Source organism: Crocuta crocuta, unplaced genomic scaffold (genome assembly GCF_008692635.1).
Source record: "Crocuta crocuta isolate KB4526 unplaced genomic scaffold, BGI_CrCroc_1.0 scaffold233, whole genome shotgun sequence".
Lineage (NCBI taxonomy): Eukaryota > Metazoa > Chordata > Mammalia > Carnivora > Hyaenidae > Crocuta > Crocuta crocuta.
This window is the reverse complement of record NW_027529526.1, coordinates 2027308-2043540: the sequence shown is the minus strand read 5'-3', so window position 1 is coordinate 2043540 and position 16233 is coordinate 2027308. Positions and strand designations below refer to the sequence as shown.

Here is a 16233-nt window from a genome sequence, read left to right as displayed (position 1 = left end):
CTCTCTTGTACACATAAACCACCACCTCATGGTTAAAAGCAATTTTCTCATAATCATAAGCAATTTTCCTTTTCTAAGTTTCTGAAAAGCAACTAATTCCACCAAAGCCTTCAAATTTTGGTTCTTGGAAACAACAAATGTTATTTGAATCCAAGACTGTCAAGGAAGAAGATAATGAGGTAAAGTAATTTCACAGCCAGAATAAAATGTGATACAAATACATGTAACATACGGGGTTATTACAGGGATTAAAGAAGAATGAATATAAAGTGCTTAGCTGTATAATTAAGACTACTTAGTTAGAGTTAACAAGTCCATAAATGCTGTTACTGTTAGTTGTCCAAAAAACGAGGTTTGGCCATAACATGTTTTAATATGACTCATACCTAGCTCAAAATCATCCTAAAACAGGAGATCAAAAATGTTTTGAGTAATGATAATAAAAGTATACAATTTCTAACTAGAAGATAATATTTATATAAGTATATATCCAAATTTCTGGGCTATTCTTTGGTGTGTGTGGGGGAATGGAATTTAGACCTTCATGTCTTTACAGTCATAGCTAATAATAATTGATATTATTTAAATGTATAAAAAGTATTAAAACTGGAATCAATGGACAATAAATTGATCTCTTGTAGTAATTTACTTAAATCAGCTCTAGATTTTAAATGTGACACAGTGTGTGCAAAACTGAACTGCAATAATAATCCCTTTACTGTGGTCTCTGTCTGGAATGCTGTACTTCCAATGTCAATATTAATAAAACTGGAAGAAATTTAGGAAATTAGAAAACTGCCCAAACTTCTGAAAAGGTTATCTTAAGTGGTCACTAGCTATGTTATTCAAGCAAATATATATGAATGACAAACTAGGAAGTATTTGCTATTTTAAACTTAAATGACCAAGACTGTCTAATCTCAGGTACCAGAGTCAACTGAATTTATTAAGATGAAAACAAGTTTCTGGTCCAGAAGAACCACTACAACTTCTGGTAAAAGAACTACTAATATCTAACAAAGGGCTAGTATCCAAAATCTATAAGGAACTCATCAAACTCCACACCTGAAAAACAAATAATCCAGTGAAGAAATGGGCAGAAGACATGAACAGACACTTCTCCAAAAAGGACATCCAGATGGCCAACAGACACATGAAACGATGCTCAGCATCCCTCCTCATCAGGGAAATACAAATCAAAACCACACTGATACCACCTCATGCCGGTCAGAGTGGCTAAAATGAACAAATCAGGAGACTCTAGATGCTGGCGAGGATGTGGAGAAACGGGCACCCTCCTATACTGTTGGTGGGAATGTAAGCTGGTGCAACCTCTCTGGAAAACAGTGTGGAGGTTCCTCAAAAGATTAACAATAGAACTCCCCTGTGACCCAGCAGTAGCACTGCTAGGAATTTACCCAAAGGATACAGGAGTGCTGATGCATAGGGGCACGTGTACCCCAATGTTCATAGCAGCACTCTCAACAATAGCCAAATCATGGAAAGAACCTAAGTGTCCATCAACTGATGAATGGATCAAGAAGATGTGGTATATCTATAAAATGGAATACTACATGGCAGTGATAAAGAATGAAATCTGGCCACTTGTAGCAACGTAGATGGAACTTGAGGGTGTTATGCTGACCAAAATAAGTCAGGCAGAGAAGGACAGATACTGTATGTTTGCACGTATAGGTGGATTAGGAGGAAGCTAATGGAGGACCATGTGAGAGAAGGGGAAAAATAGTTGGGGAGAGGGAGGGAGGCAAACCATGAGAGAGACTTTTTTTTTAATAGTTTATTGTCAAGTTTGTTTCCATATAACACCCAGTGCTCATCCCCACAAGTGCCCTTCCCCATGCCCATCACCCCCCTTCCCCTCCTCACCACCCCCATCAGTCCTCAGTTTGTTCCATGAGAGACTCTTGAATGCTGAGAACAAACTGAGGGCTGATGGGGGTGGTGGGGAGGGGAAGGGAAGGGAAGTGATGGGCATGGGGGAGGCCACTTGTGGGGATGAGCACTGGGTGTTATATGGAAACAAACTTGACAATAAACTATTAAAATAATAAAACCAAACTTATTCTGTGAAGGCAGGGAAGGAAAAGGAAATGGGTTCAGAAATTCTTTGTTAGATTCTCATTAAGCAGCTAGTGAGTAAAGATGGTCCTCAATACAAAATGGACTAAAAAGAAAGAGGATAATACCCAGTATGAGAAAAATGAAAGCTCACATAATCTAACTTAAGTTTGTTTAATTTAATCATAAAATTTGTTTTAAAAAAAATCACAGCTCAAAACACAATGGAACCAATACTCAAAAGTCAAAACAAATAAGTACAACCAACTCTCAATAATTCTAGGGTGATTTGAAAGTATTAATGAGAATTACTTAAAAAAAAAAAGAAGTAATAGAGATATAGTCCACCAACTAGGGGAGAGTACTGACTTCATGCTCCACCCCTCTCCACACCAGGTAAAATTAAGAATTGGCTGTACTAAAGAGAAGAAGGCCGAGAGCTAGTTGTCCCCTTGTGTCACAACCAGAATAGCAAAATGTGAATCATTTAGTTAATTCTGTAGTTGATTCTTATCTACAACACTGATCTTACAGTTGCAAAGAAAAGATCAGACTACCTTTTGAGTTATATCTTACAAACTGATCATATAAGGCTATTCCATGGCATGCATAATTAACAATTCTAGCTCTATTCCAGCATTCTTTCTCCACCATTCTGGAATCCAGCACACCCATAGTTAGATTTCTACCCACAAACGAAAGCCCAAATGCCAGTCTTTGGTGGCAATCTGTACATGCAGATGTGCGGCCTCAGAATACCTCCAAAAGGTCCACTAAATGGGTAGGCTAAAAAGTGAAGTCATTAAAAAAAATTTTTTTACAAGGTTTTCTGTTTTGTTTGTATGAATTTAAAAATCAAATCTTAATTCTACTTACTATTTGGTGGCCCTGTTGCCTGGTATGATGGATAAGATGCTGAAATAGTAGGGCGAGAGAAGACTGGAGGTTCATCTCCAAACACCACAATCATGACCTGAATAAGCCCCAACAAGTCTGACTGTGGCTAAAAACAGAAAACAAATTTAAGTCAGCTACAAGACTTGCTTTTTGGCAAAAAACTATGGCCATTTCTTACTGGTTTTCAACTGAGCTTGATAACTTTTTTGTAGGATCCCAAACATAAGAATTCTACTGAATTAATTTAATATAGCTACGTGATTTTCACTTATCACTTATGTGTAGCAAAGCTGTTGCTTCATGCATATAAAAATGACACTAGCCAAAGCAGTATAATGCAAAATTCAGGTAGTACTGTTCTTCATTTGACTCTGTACAACTAACTATAAAACTTATTACGTACTTCCTATGGACAAATTAAGCTTTCTGGTACAAATTCAGGATGAATGTAAACAGTAGTCACAAATATTACTTAAGGCCTTTAAAAGATAACAATGCTACCTTGGAAACATGTTCTGAGACTAATTTTTCTTAGATAGTATTATGACTTCTAAAATTATAGGTATGCTCTGCCTTAAAATAGATCATTGTACAAAAGATACAAATTGTTATAGAATCTTTCCTTCCAATAGTGATTGTTCTTCCAAAAGGTTGCTATACTTTTCCCTCAAGAATCTACCACTACTAGAAGACAAACTATACTAGGCAAAGTCGTTCAAGGCAGCTTATGTGATGGTTCCATTTTTACCCCTTAATATATTTTGTGCACACCTCATCTCATATACTTCATTCATGAGTTCATCAGGTTCTGAAGGATTACTCAATCATCTAGATTAGCTACCGGTCATCTTCACACCTTCTCTTCTCCTAATAGAAGTGTTCACTAACAATGTTAAACTTTCCAAAGCACCAAACTCATCTCTTGGGTTTAATTTCCACCATCTTACAGACAATGACAGTAACACTTCAGAAAGCTTCTGTGAAAACTTGCCAACTCCCACTATTCCCGTACCCTTTGTTTATGAATTTAAAAGCTGAGACTGGGGGTCTCATGTACAGTATCTGTAGCCCAGGTAGGGCGTGGCTAGAGATGGTACCTGGCTGGGGCAGTGTGGCTACTGGTGACACACTTTTTTCTCCTGTTAATTATTTGGTTCCACAAAACTCCCAGCCTAAATCATAATTTCATACGTTTTAAAAATTGAGATATAATTCACATACCATAAAATTTACCTTCTAAAGTGTACAAGAGGTCAGTTGTTTTTTTTCCATCAACACTATCTAATTCCAGAAGATTTTCATCAACCCCAAAAGAAATCCATACCCATTAGTAGTCACTTCCCATCCCCCCAAACCCCCATCTATAGCCCTTGGCAACCATTAATCTATTTTCTGTCAATAGATTTACCTATTCTGGACATTTCATATAAATGGAATCATACAGTATGTGACCATTTATATCTGGTATCTTTCACTTAGTGTAAGGTTTTCAAAGTTCATCCAGGGTGTAGTATGCATCAGTATTTCATTCATGTATGTCCATGACTAGTTTAGTCAGTCAGACCAAGTTTTATTTTAATTCTTTATCATACCATTTATCTCACACAAAATTCTTTGAAGAAAAATTAATCTAATCTATAATAACTACTTCCTGGAATACTGTAAAGCAATGGGTCATGAATTCCAACTAATTCAGAATGATACAGGATATGAAAAAAGTAGGAATACTGCAGCCTAAGGACCAACTGAAACAGACAATACCTTTATAAAATTGCTTTCCCACCGAAAACCCTGCATGTAAAATTCCTCTCTTCTAGAAACCCCTTTTGACTTGTTTTTCCAGCAACCAATAAAATGGTCAGATTTTACATTCTAGGTAGTACAGGATAAGGATACATAGTCAGGATTAGGATCAATAAGCAATTTCAATAGTAAGATCAAGCTAAATGACAAGCAGCCCCACTTTATGTTCTGTCATGCTAAATTATTGCAGCAGCCTCCTAAGGGCCTCTAGTTTAACTTACTGAGCACTGAGAGTTTTCTATGAAAGTTCAAGCTCCCCCTTCCATAATAGAGAGCTAGCTGTTGCTGAGAATCACCTGTTTGGGCAGGGACTACATACTCCAGCCCTTCTTGCAACTAGTTTTTACCAATGGGCCATAAGCAGAAGTGACTTAACTTCTAAGCCAAGATAGATAAGAAGGATTGCTCCTTTATCACTCTCTTGATGCCTGTCTTCCTCAAAGCAGAGGACTTCTACATCCGTGAAGATGGCAGCACCACAAACTGGGAAGAGCCCTGGTCCCCAGCACCAGGTAAAGCTGCTTGCCATGAGGAACACTCCCAATGAACTATCATGTGGGCAAGAGTCTTCTACAGTATTAAGCCTCTTAGCATTTTGGGGTTTACATTTTAAAGCAGCTAGTGATTATTAGAGAACTAATCAATGTATTCATCTAGTACACTTCTGACATTATACCTAATAATTGCTTTTAATACACTACTCTTGTACAAAAGTCTAAAAAATAACTCCCAACTGTCTACTGAAGAACAAAGTCCTTAGCTAACAATCAGGATACTTCATGGTATAGCCCCCAATACCATACTGAAGTCAGTCATCATTTTGTCTGTTCTGTGAGATCTGCGAAATCTGTCATACATACAGAATGTATGACATATGTAGCTTTAAAGAGTAATAATAAAGAAAATGACTGAGAGCCATTATCTGAGTTAAGAACTAGAAGACTGACAGTAATTTAGGAGCTCCAAACTGCATCCCCTCTGTCTACTCAAGAGGTAATCCACTTCTCTGATTTAGTGGATAATCATTCCTTTTGCTTTAAATGTACTACATTATGAATGATTTCCTAAAGTTTAAATTGGCCTGTTTTTGAACTTCATATAAATTTAACCAAAAGCTGTGTATTCTATTGAGATTTATTGTTTTTGTTTAGTCATGTTTGTAAAATACGTTCCTGTTAAAGATTATAGCTATATTTAACTCAATTTCATTGGTGTATACAGTAGTAAATATACTACAATTTCTTTATTCCTTTTCCTGTTCTTAATAGCCAGCAGAGTTGTATCTGATCTTGGGGAATGTAGGCTACAGCAATTCCTGCTGTATTTCCTAGTATGTACGTGCAGGGTGACTCTTGTACAGTGATCCTCAACTGGGGGTCACAGATTTGCCTCCCAGGGGATCTTCAGAAATGCCAAGAGACATTTTTCATTGTCACGACTAGGCATTATGCTATTGGCATCTTGTGGGTAAAGGCCAGAGACCCTGCATTCTACAACGGACAGGTTAGCTCTCCCACAATAAAGAATTACCCAACCTATGATGGCAACAGTGCTGAGGCACATACCTAGGTGTGCAACTGCTAGGTCACAGGGTGTGTGCTCACAACTTTACTAGGTAATGCCAAACTGGTTTCCAAAGTAGCTGTGTCAATTTTACCTCCCACTGGTGGTATCGAAGTATTCTCTTTCTCCACATTTTCAATAACCTTTAGCACTGTCAATTGGTAGTACAGATTTGATGGGTATGTAGTGTTATCTCATTGTGATTTTAATTTACATTTCCCTCACTACTAGCAGGGTTGAACATCTTTCCATGTTTACTGGCAATGAAGATTTCTCTTTTGTGAAGTACTTATTCAACAGTTTTATCTGAGGGTCCCTGGGTGGCTCAGTTGGTTAAATTTCCGACTCTTGATTTCCACTCAGGTCATGGTTTCACAGTTTGTGAGACTGAACCCAGCGTCTGGCTCTAAGCTGACAGCACCAAGCTTGCTTAGAATTCTTTCTTCCTCTCTCTCTCTCAAAATAAACTTAAAAAATATTAAATCTTAAAAAAAAAAGAGTTTTATCTATTTTTCTACTGGGTTTCTTTCTTTTATGATTCCCAAGGTACTTTTACAGTCTGGACATTATTCTGAGGGTATTAAGTATCTCAGATATATTCTTCCAGTTTGTGGTTAGTTTTTTCATACTTTTCAATGTGTCTTTAATAAATAGAAGTTCTCAATCTGTATACATTTAAAGTAAAAATTATTTTTTCCTTTATAGTATATGCTTTGTGTCTTGTTAAAAACAAAAACAGGAGCACCTAGGTGGCTCAGTTGGTTAAGCAACTGACTCTTGACTTCAGTTCGGGTCATGATCTCATGGTTATGGGATGAAGCCCTGCGTCAGGCTCCATGCTGAGCACGGATTCTCTTTCTCCCTCTCTCAAAATAAATAAATAAACTTAAAAAAAAAAAAACAGAACTAACTTACTGCAAGTTCATGAAGGTAATCTTCTATATATTTTTTTCCTTTTGCCTTTCACGATCTACCTGAAATTTTTTGTATTCTATAAATAGGAACCCACCTGCCCCAGCTCCATTAGTGAAAAGTTTGTCTTCTCTCCTGTATCCTTCTCTGCTGTAATACCACTGTCATATATCAAGTGTTTACACACAGTGGATCTTTTTCTGGGTACTTTATTAAGTTCTATCTATCTATTTCTGTGACAATTCCATACTATCTTAACTACCAGCTTTATAATACATTTTGACATCTGTAAGGCAAGTCCCTTTTACCTTCCTCTTCTTGAAGAGTGCCTTACCTATGCTCGATCTTTTGCATTTCCATATAAATTTTAGATTCAGCTTATCAAGTTTACAAAAGTGACAAACAAATATATAAAGAAACAAAACCTGTTAGGACAAAGACCAATGTGTAAAGAACCATGAATAAGGCTCTCTCTTAAAGTCTTCCAATAAAATTAAAATTTTTTTCCATAATGGACCTATACATCTTTTCTAAGGCTTATTCATAAGTCACTAGCATTGAAAAATATAAAGCATTCATTTACCAGTTCATTAGTTCTCTATTTTGAGTCTAATCTACTACTAAACCTGTGTGTCGAGTTCTTAATTTGTATTACTCTGTTTTCCAGGTCTAAGATTTCCACTTGGTTCCTTTTTAATATAATTCTCCACCTGAACATATTAATCACAATCGTTTTTGAGTCTGTGTCTGATAACTAGATTACCTGGGGGTTGTGGTGTCCAGTTTCTACTGTCTCATTTCCCCTCTTTGTCTTCTGTCTTGAAGTGCTTGATAATTTTAAACTGTATGCTGGACACTGAAAAATTACCGAGGCTCCATACACTGCCTTCCTCTAGGAAGGGTTTACCCCATCTTATGACAGGTGCATACTATGACAATCACCTTAATATAGTCAGGACAGAGCTGAATCGAGGCTTTTGGAGTGTGTTCCTCCAGTGCCACTTGGCATTCCTGACACCGTTCACCTACACTACTTTTTAAAATGCATTTCCCATTATGTGAATCCCATCTATTCTTAAAGGTTCAACTCAAGCAAATAAAATAGTGACTATGTGTATTCTGTAAAGTACCAAGCTCTATACAAATATATTGCTTTCGGAGAACCTTTTCCAATTATCCAGCTCAATGATTAGTATCTCATGTGAATGTCTCTCTCCTTCTGGGAATCCTCTTTGAGTGTTAACAGAAAGTAGATGCTAGGGAGCAAAAATATATAAAATGCAATCAATTCACAGAAGACTGTTAATACTTACGTGTTTCCATTCATGTAGATACGGAAGATATATCTTCCCATTTGCATCAACATGCTTTCCTGTTTTAATAGTCATTGAACTAGTAGGCTTAACAAAACAGATAGGGGGATTATATGGGTATGTGTCCAGCAGCCACAGGCATATTGGAATATTATATATATTACCTGAAAGAGAAAGAGAAACTTGTTACTCTATTTTTATTATTTTTTAATAATGGCTTAGTAGGTAAGCAAGAGAGAGCTAGAACTAAGCAACACTTAGAAAGAAAATCACAACAAATATTTTATGTTTCAAAGCTGTGTTTAAGATGTTTCTCAAATTTTCAGTTTGTAAAATACATCAGCAGGATTAAGGAGCTAATTGATCACCACTCTGCCACTGTCTGCTTGCTGCTATAAAAACATTCTTTGCAAGTTATCTTACGGATAACTTTGCAACTTGAGTCTTGTCATTTCAGTTCATAAGGTTCACTGGGAAGGGATATAAAAGGAAGACCATGGATTATGGTGTCCTATCAGAAAGTGATATAATAAGCTACACTTGAGATTCCCTTGCCAAAAGCCAGACTGTAAGACCCAAACCACCTGCCAAACAGATGTTGATTGGTGGCCACAGCTTGACCGTTTCATATATTTTCAGCAGTAGTTACTCAGCATCAATGCCATCTCTGTTTTTTGCTTTAGGTAACAAATCTCTCTCAGTCGAGGAATTAGACTCAATGTAGTCAAAGTGAACAGTGTTTCAAAGGATCAGCAGTTAACATACTGAACATAAGCCATCTCCTTTTCTTACTAAGCTCAAAACCCAATGTCCCAGTAATCATCTGAATCACCTAACATAATTCAGATGCATTTTTCCCTTTTGGAAACAGTTTCACTTCATATGAATATATACAAATAAATTGCACTTAAAAGAAATCAAACAGCTGTGGGACTTTGGATTTATATTTACTCAAAACTACAACAGAAAAAAAAACTCCAATAGACTATATCCTACATATAAAACATAAGTTTATTTCAATCACCCAGAATTCTTTGTTTTGTGAAGATAAAGAATCCTACAGAATTACTTAGTTTTAGGAACTATGCCATATGAACAATAGTGAGGGAAGAGAAAAAATAGTTTAGGTAATATATATTTTTCATATATGTTTTAATATATATTTATATATTATACATTCATATTCATATATGTATTCACATATATATGAAATATATTAAATATTTTTAATTATACCATAGTTTCCTGCCTCCTTCTCCCCACCATGTAACTATTTCTACCACCCGAGTTTATTTCCTGAGGGCAAAGGCAAAGTCAATAATCTTGAATTTTTCTCAGTCCTTCCTAAATTCATCATAGCTGCTATATACAATGCTGATGTTCAAGTGTTTTCTCTCTTTGCCTGGAACATCCATTCTGATACAAATGGTTGACTCATCCTTTATACCAAATTCAAATTTTATTTCCTCCATGATCTTCCCACATGGTCTTATTCTCCTCTGTAATCTCATTGCACCTCTACATTTTATCCTTAAACAGCAGTTACAGGACACTGCAAATAACTATTCCCTCTGTTTCTCCTACTTGTGTAAGTTCTTCCAGAGAAGATACATCCTTTATTCACCTTTGTATCCATAGCCCCAACCCCATATGCCTCACGCACAGCAGGTACTATGTAAAATCAATGGATGTATTACAGAGATACAGGTCTTAGGTAGTCACGAGGAATAATTAAGACACAGAACTGTCCAAAATCAGAAGAGTTGTTTATGAAACTGAATGCTCCCTTATCACTGTACAATTCCAGGAGACACTGGCTAAGAGAGACTTCATTAACCATCATCAGTATTATCACCAACATTATAACCACAAATAACAGCTACTTTTGATATCTGTTTATTACATACCAGGCTCTGTGCTAAATCTTCACATTATCACAATGAATTCTTTTTTGAGTCAGTTCTATTATCCAATTGTTATGATATCCACTGTCATGTCACAAAAATGACAGTATTACAGAGAGAGAACTGAAACCTTACTCTGCCCTGACTTTAAAGTCTCTACCTTAGCCACTATACTATATAGCTTCCCACAGTGGGAAGCCTGGATGTTATGGGAGGCTGAACTACAAGGGACCTAAAATCCCTTTCTAGGGGCTCCTGGTTGGCTCGGTTGGTAGAGCATGTGACTCTTAATCTCAGGGGTTGTGAATTCAGGCCCCTACATTGGGTGTAGAGGCTACTTAAGAATAAAATCTTTGGGGCGCCTGGGTGGCTCAGTTGGTTAAGCATCCAACTTCAGCTCAGGTCATGATCTCACGGTTCGTGGGTTTGAGCCCCACATTGGGCTCTGTGCTGACAGGTTCTGTGGAGCCTGCTTCGGATTCTGTGTCGCTCTCTCAAAAATAAATAAACATTAAATAAAAAAGAGAATAAAATCTTTATTACAAAAAAAATCTAGTTATAAGATTCTCTAAATCTATGAAACATCAAACTCTTCTGGTGCACTGAGGCACTTATTTGTTGATACATCTTTGTAAAGAAGGTGGGGAAAGGTGAAAATATTAGGTGCTGCTGCCAAATGAAGTTCAGTTAGAATAAGAGTTAAAAATATCTATATCATCATGAAAGTCATGAGAAAGTAGGTTTAATTTACGTTAGGTTTAATTGACTAGTAACTCTTTGGCAACCTACTAAGTGAATCGCAATGCACCTGTACTGGAAACATAAATTGCTTAAGATGTTTACCTTTATAAGGCACAGGAATTGTTCCAGTGAGGTTCATCAGTTCCCTGGAACTGCCATCATTAAAAACTGAAAGGAAAGAATAATGATTCAATCATTCCTGACACTCCCAGATAAGTTATTCTTTCAGAAACACTGCTTAAAACTCCTGATTACCCTTGAAAGAGCTAACTTGTTAAAGTATTGATCATTTTGTCCAATAACAAAATGTCCTTTGTTGATTCACTCAGTGGGATCAGTTTTTAAATGAGTAAAGAAAAGATCCTTTGAATTACTTGGAAAAATGAATGTGAGTGCTCCAGTCCCAGTGAACATAACCTCCGGGTCCCCAACTAATATGATTATAAAGTTACTTAAAAACCATTATCAAACTGATACCATACTAAATGTTAATCTAATATCATTAAATTTTAGATTGCTCAGATGTTTATCCCTACTCAATGTCACCCTCAATCCCAATGTAGTATCAAAACACAGTATTAAAAAGAAAAAAAGTTTTCAGTCAAATATAGTCATCTTTTGATACTAACACTTCTCATATCATTTGTTTCTAGCTGTAATTGATTATCATTAGGGCACATAATTTATACTATATGGACTGCTATTATTTGTAATAATGATTTGAAATTAACACCGTTATCACACAGGGAAAAAGCTGTAATGCATAGAACTGCACTGCTGATCTCAGTTCTTTTACTAACTACTGGCAATTACAGTCTGTGCTATAATTTATTCTGATTTTGTACATTTTAAAAACCACCTTATTTAAAATTCAGGGCTTTAACTACTCTAAAAAAACATGGTGAGAATAATAGTTGAGACTTGGTCCAGCCATATAAACTTAATGTTGGAGTCTCTGTCAGTTTAGGTAAACACATTTAAAGTTCTGGGCTTGGTTACTTTTTTCCCTTATGGAAGCCATTTTTAAATTAACTCAGTTTTGGTCATAGGAGGCTTTTCCCAGATCTAAGTACAACAGTACAGTATGTGGACAGGAAGTAGAATCATGCCCTAGGTTTGGGAGAGGAGTTCCTGTTCATGTCTTTGCTGTTCAGAAAATTCAGGATAGACTGCCCCTCTGTTAACTCTCACCTCTGGTCACCAGACTCCTAATGTTTTCAAAGCCCTTGGAGTGGAGTTTAGAGTGAAAGTCTCACCTACAAAAGTCAGCTCTTAGCCCTAGAGCCAAGAGCCTCGTGATGGACAGGAGGCAGCATGGGTATGCCCTTGGCCCTGGCACATTTGGGGTTTACACGGACCCAGAGTTGGAGAGATGACAGTAGGATTGGTGAAGACACAGACTTTTTTTTCTTTTTTGAAAGAACAACTCTAGGTATTGTCATTTCTTACTTAACTCTCAATTTTTTTTCATTTCAATAGAAAGTGGACACACACTGTCACCTACCTACCTATAGAATTAAGGACTATATTGTAAAAAATGTTTTCTTCATCTATAAAATGAAAGAGATATTCCACAATATTGTTTTACAAAATGTGTTCCTAATAATATAAAGACATGCTCTCGGGAGAAAAAAAAATAAAGTTCCACAGTTATCAGCTTTAGGATATACTGTACACAGTAGACTCTCCTCTCTCCTCTCCTGATGAGTATAGGCTCTGAGAAATCCTGCTGCAAAGAAACCCATTTAATTTTAATTTATAATTGCTCAAACTTCTCCCCCCATCCCCACAAGAAACATTCTTCATAACTATGGATACAATTTGGGGAAATAGTAAACTAAACTGTTTTTGAGATCCCCTCTAGGTCTTATTTGCATAGTTCTGTTAGAGTATTTTTCTAAAACTTAAAATAGCTAAACATGTAAGTTATTACTAGATGTCATTTCTTATCCCCCTAACATTAGGCGGAGGTTCAGTCCTACAAAGGAAAAACCAACAAACTTAAGAGGATAATGGGAAACAAACTTAAGAGGAAAATGGGAAACCTGATAATTACTAAAGAAAAGAGTAAACTCAAAGTCCAGCAACTGATATTTTTATTATATAAACTCACCATATGAATCCAACACAGGTTTGAGATCTTTGTATAAAGTAATAACATTGACAGTTTCACGTACAGTTAGGTCTCTGTATTTGTACTGAAAAGCAAAATCACACAGGAATTTAGTTTAAAACCAATGCACATAGTTTACAGCTAGGTTAATTTTCTTAAAATTCCATTTTCTTAATAGCACTCTTCTTAAAAGGATCGGTTCTCGCTAGTCATTAACATTAATTAAAGCCTAAAAGAACCTTGATAGCTTTCACTCTAGCAACCTACTCAAACCCTTTACTCACCTCTATTTTAGCTCTTCTTTCTAACTGGGAAGACCCTCCACCAAATCAAATCTTAATCTTTTACAAATCTAGCTTTCATCTCTCTCCCCCTTCTTAATGACTCCTTTTCCCAATGTCCTTTTAGCACACAACGATCTCTCCCTTACCTCCAAACTCCAGCATTTACTGTCAATACTAATTATTCTGCAATTTTTCATTTATTGTACTGTATTTTCACACCCCCACCTTGTACTACTCCACTCCAGGGAAACGAGGAACCTGGTTTACACATTCTTGATGGATTAGACCAGGCCCTCCATCTTATTACAATTTATCAAATCTCACCAACTAATGAGTTTCATCCATGAACACATAGCTTTCAATTAGTTTTTAGTACTTTTCTCTTAAAAAGAAGCAATCAGTTACTCCGAAAACAAAGACTCCAAGAAACAGGACAGAGACCAAAACAAACAGAAAAGAAGGAATTAAGAAGTAACAGAAAAAATGCAAGGAGCAGGAGAAAACTTCAAAAAGAATTAGCATTAATATCTTCAAAGAAGAAATGATGTTGTTGTATTCATGAAATAAGAACACCCAAAGAAGAAAGGACTCTTGGACACAAAAAATGTGATAGTTGGGAAAGAAAGCATTCAGTAGGAGGATGAGAACATATGGTCAAAGAAATCTCACAGAGACTAGTGCACAAAGACATGGTGTAGACAGACAATAAGGGAGAAAACACAAGAAAAATTAGGGAATAAATCCAGAAGGTCTACTGAAAGGCATCTCTTCAGCATTTCTCACCTTCTATTGTCCGGAAGTACTGCCTTTTCCATGCTATGGGATCAGTACCATTAGCACACACACCTGTTCTCATTTTGGCTATCTTATTTGGACAAACACACTCCTGACCGCACCCCCCTTTCCCAGCAGCTACAACCACACTTCACACGGTTCTCCTTTATAGCAACTCTTGCAAGGAGCTCCCTACATTTGCTGCCTGTGATTGCTCTTTCCTTATTCTTTTTAGAACTTTTTATTATGGAACATTTCAAACATATCCAAACGCAGGCAGAATAGTACAATGAGCGCTCTATATTGTACACCCAGCTTTAACGATAATCAACTCACAACCAATCTTTTTTTTTTTTTTTTACAAATAGTTTATTGTCAAGTTGGTTTCCATATAACACCCAGTGCTCATCCCCACAAGTGCCCTCCTCCATGCCCATCTCCCCCTCCCTCCCCACACCCATCAGCTCTCAGTTTGTTCTCAGCATTCAAGAGTCTTTCATGGTTTGCCTCTCTCCCTTTCCCCCACCATTTCTCCCCTTCTTCTCCCCCTTGTTCCTCCGTCAAGTTCCTCCTAATCCTCCTATACGTGCAAACATATGATATTTGTCCTTCTCTGCCTGACTTATTTCGCTCAGCATAACACCCTCAAGGTCCATCCATGTTGCTACACATGGCCAGATTTCATTGTTTCTCATTGCCATGTAGTATTCCTTGGTATAGATAAACCACATCTTCTTGATCCATTCATCTGTTGATGGACACTTAGGCTCTTTCCATGTTTTAGCTATTGTGGAGAGTGCTGCTATGAACATTGGGGTACATGTGCTCCTATGCATCAGCATTTCTGTATCCCTTGGGTAAATTCCTAGCAGTGCTATTGCTGGGTCATAGGGGAGTTCTATTGTTAGTTTCCTGAGGAACCTCCACACTGTTTTCCAGAGGGGCTGTACCAGTTTACATTCCCACCAACAGTGTAGGAGGGTGCCCGTTTCTCCACATCCTCGCCAGCATCTAGAGTTCTCCAATTTGCTCATTTTAGCCACTCTGGCGAACTCACAACAAATCTTAATCTATAAGCTCGTTCACCTTTTCCTTCTCCGTTATTATCCTGCAGCAAACTGTAACATCATATCCTATCACCAATAAACAGTTGTGTACACTACTGATATACACAATACAACAATACTATTATACTAAAATAATCCATTTCCTTAATATTATCAAAGATGTGGTTCTATGTCATATTTTGTTTGAATAGAGATCCAAATAAAGTCCATACATTGCTATTTGTTTAAACTGTCTTTTAGGTGTCTTTATAGATTTGCTCTCCCATCCCTCTTTTGATAATAGCTTTACTGAGATAATTAGTAATTTATATACCCTATAATTCACACATTTAAAGTGAACTACACAAAGTTCAATGGTTTTCAGTACTAAGCCGTGCAACTACAATTTTAGAATATTTTCATCACCCCCAAAAGAAATTTGTACCCTGGGGCATGTGGTGGCTCAGTCGCTTAAGAGTCCAACTTCTGATTTCAGCTCAGAGTTTCTGAGTTCAGCCCTGCATCTGGCTCTCTGCATCCAGCTCTGGCTCTCTGCTGCTGGCGACACTTCGGAATCCTGTCTCTCTCTGCGGCCCCCCCCGCCCCCCACTCGTGCTCACTCACTCTCTCTCAAAAATAAACATTAAAATTTTTTCTGTACCTTTAGCAATCATTCCCTCATAACTACCCTCCACCCCATTCACCTTAGACAATTGCTATTTTGTTTCTATCAATTTGCCTATTCTGGACATTTCATATAAATGGAATCATATAATATGTAATCATTTATGATTAGCTTTTTAA

The 16233-nt window shown here is 36.9% G+C and overlaps 1 protein-coding gene across 1 annotated transcript in view; it reads right to left on the bottom strand.

The window, feature by feature from the left end:
• The window catches only part of TSG101 (tumor susceptibility 101), a 43969-nt gene that overhangs the window by 25763 nt on the left and 1973 nt on the right, over window positions 1–16233 (bottom strand). Inside the window, exons 2-5 of the mRNA XM_077761111.1 lie at window positions 13326–13410; window positions 11315–11380; window positions 8568–8731; window positions 2956–3082 (exon numbers count right to left, since the gene is read on the bottom strand). Coding sequence (XP_077617237.1) covers window positions 2956–3082; window positions 8568–8731; window positions 11315–11380; window positions 13326–13410 — 442 coding nt within the window. The remainder of the gene's footprint in view (window positions 1–2955; window positions 3083–8567; window positions 8732–11314; window positions 11381–13325; window positions 13411–16233) is intronic.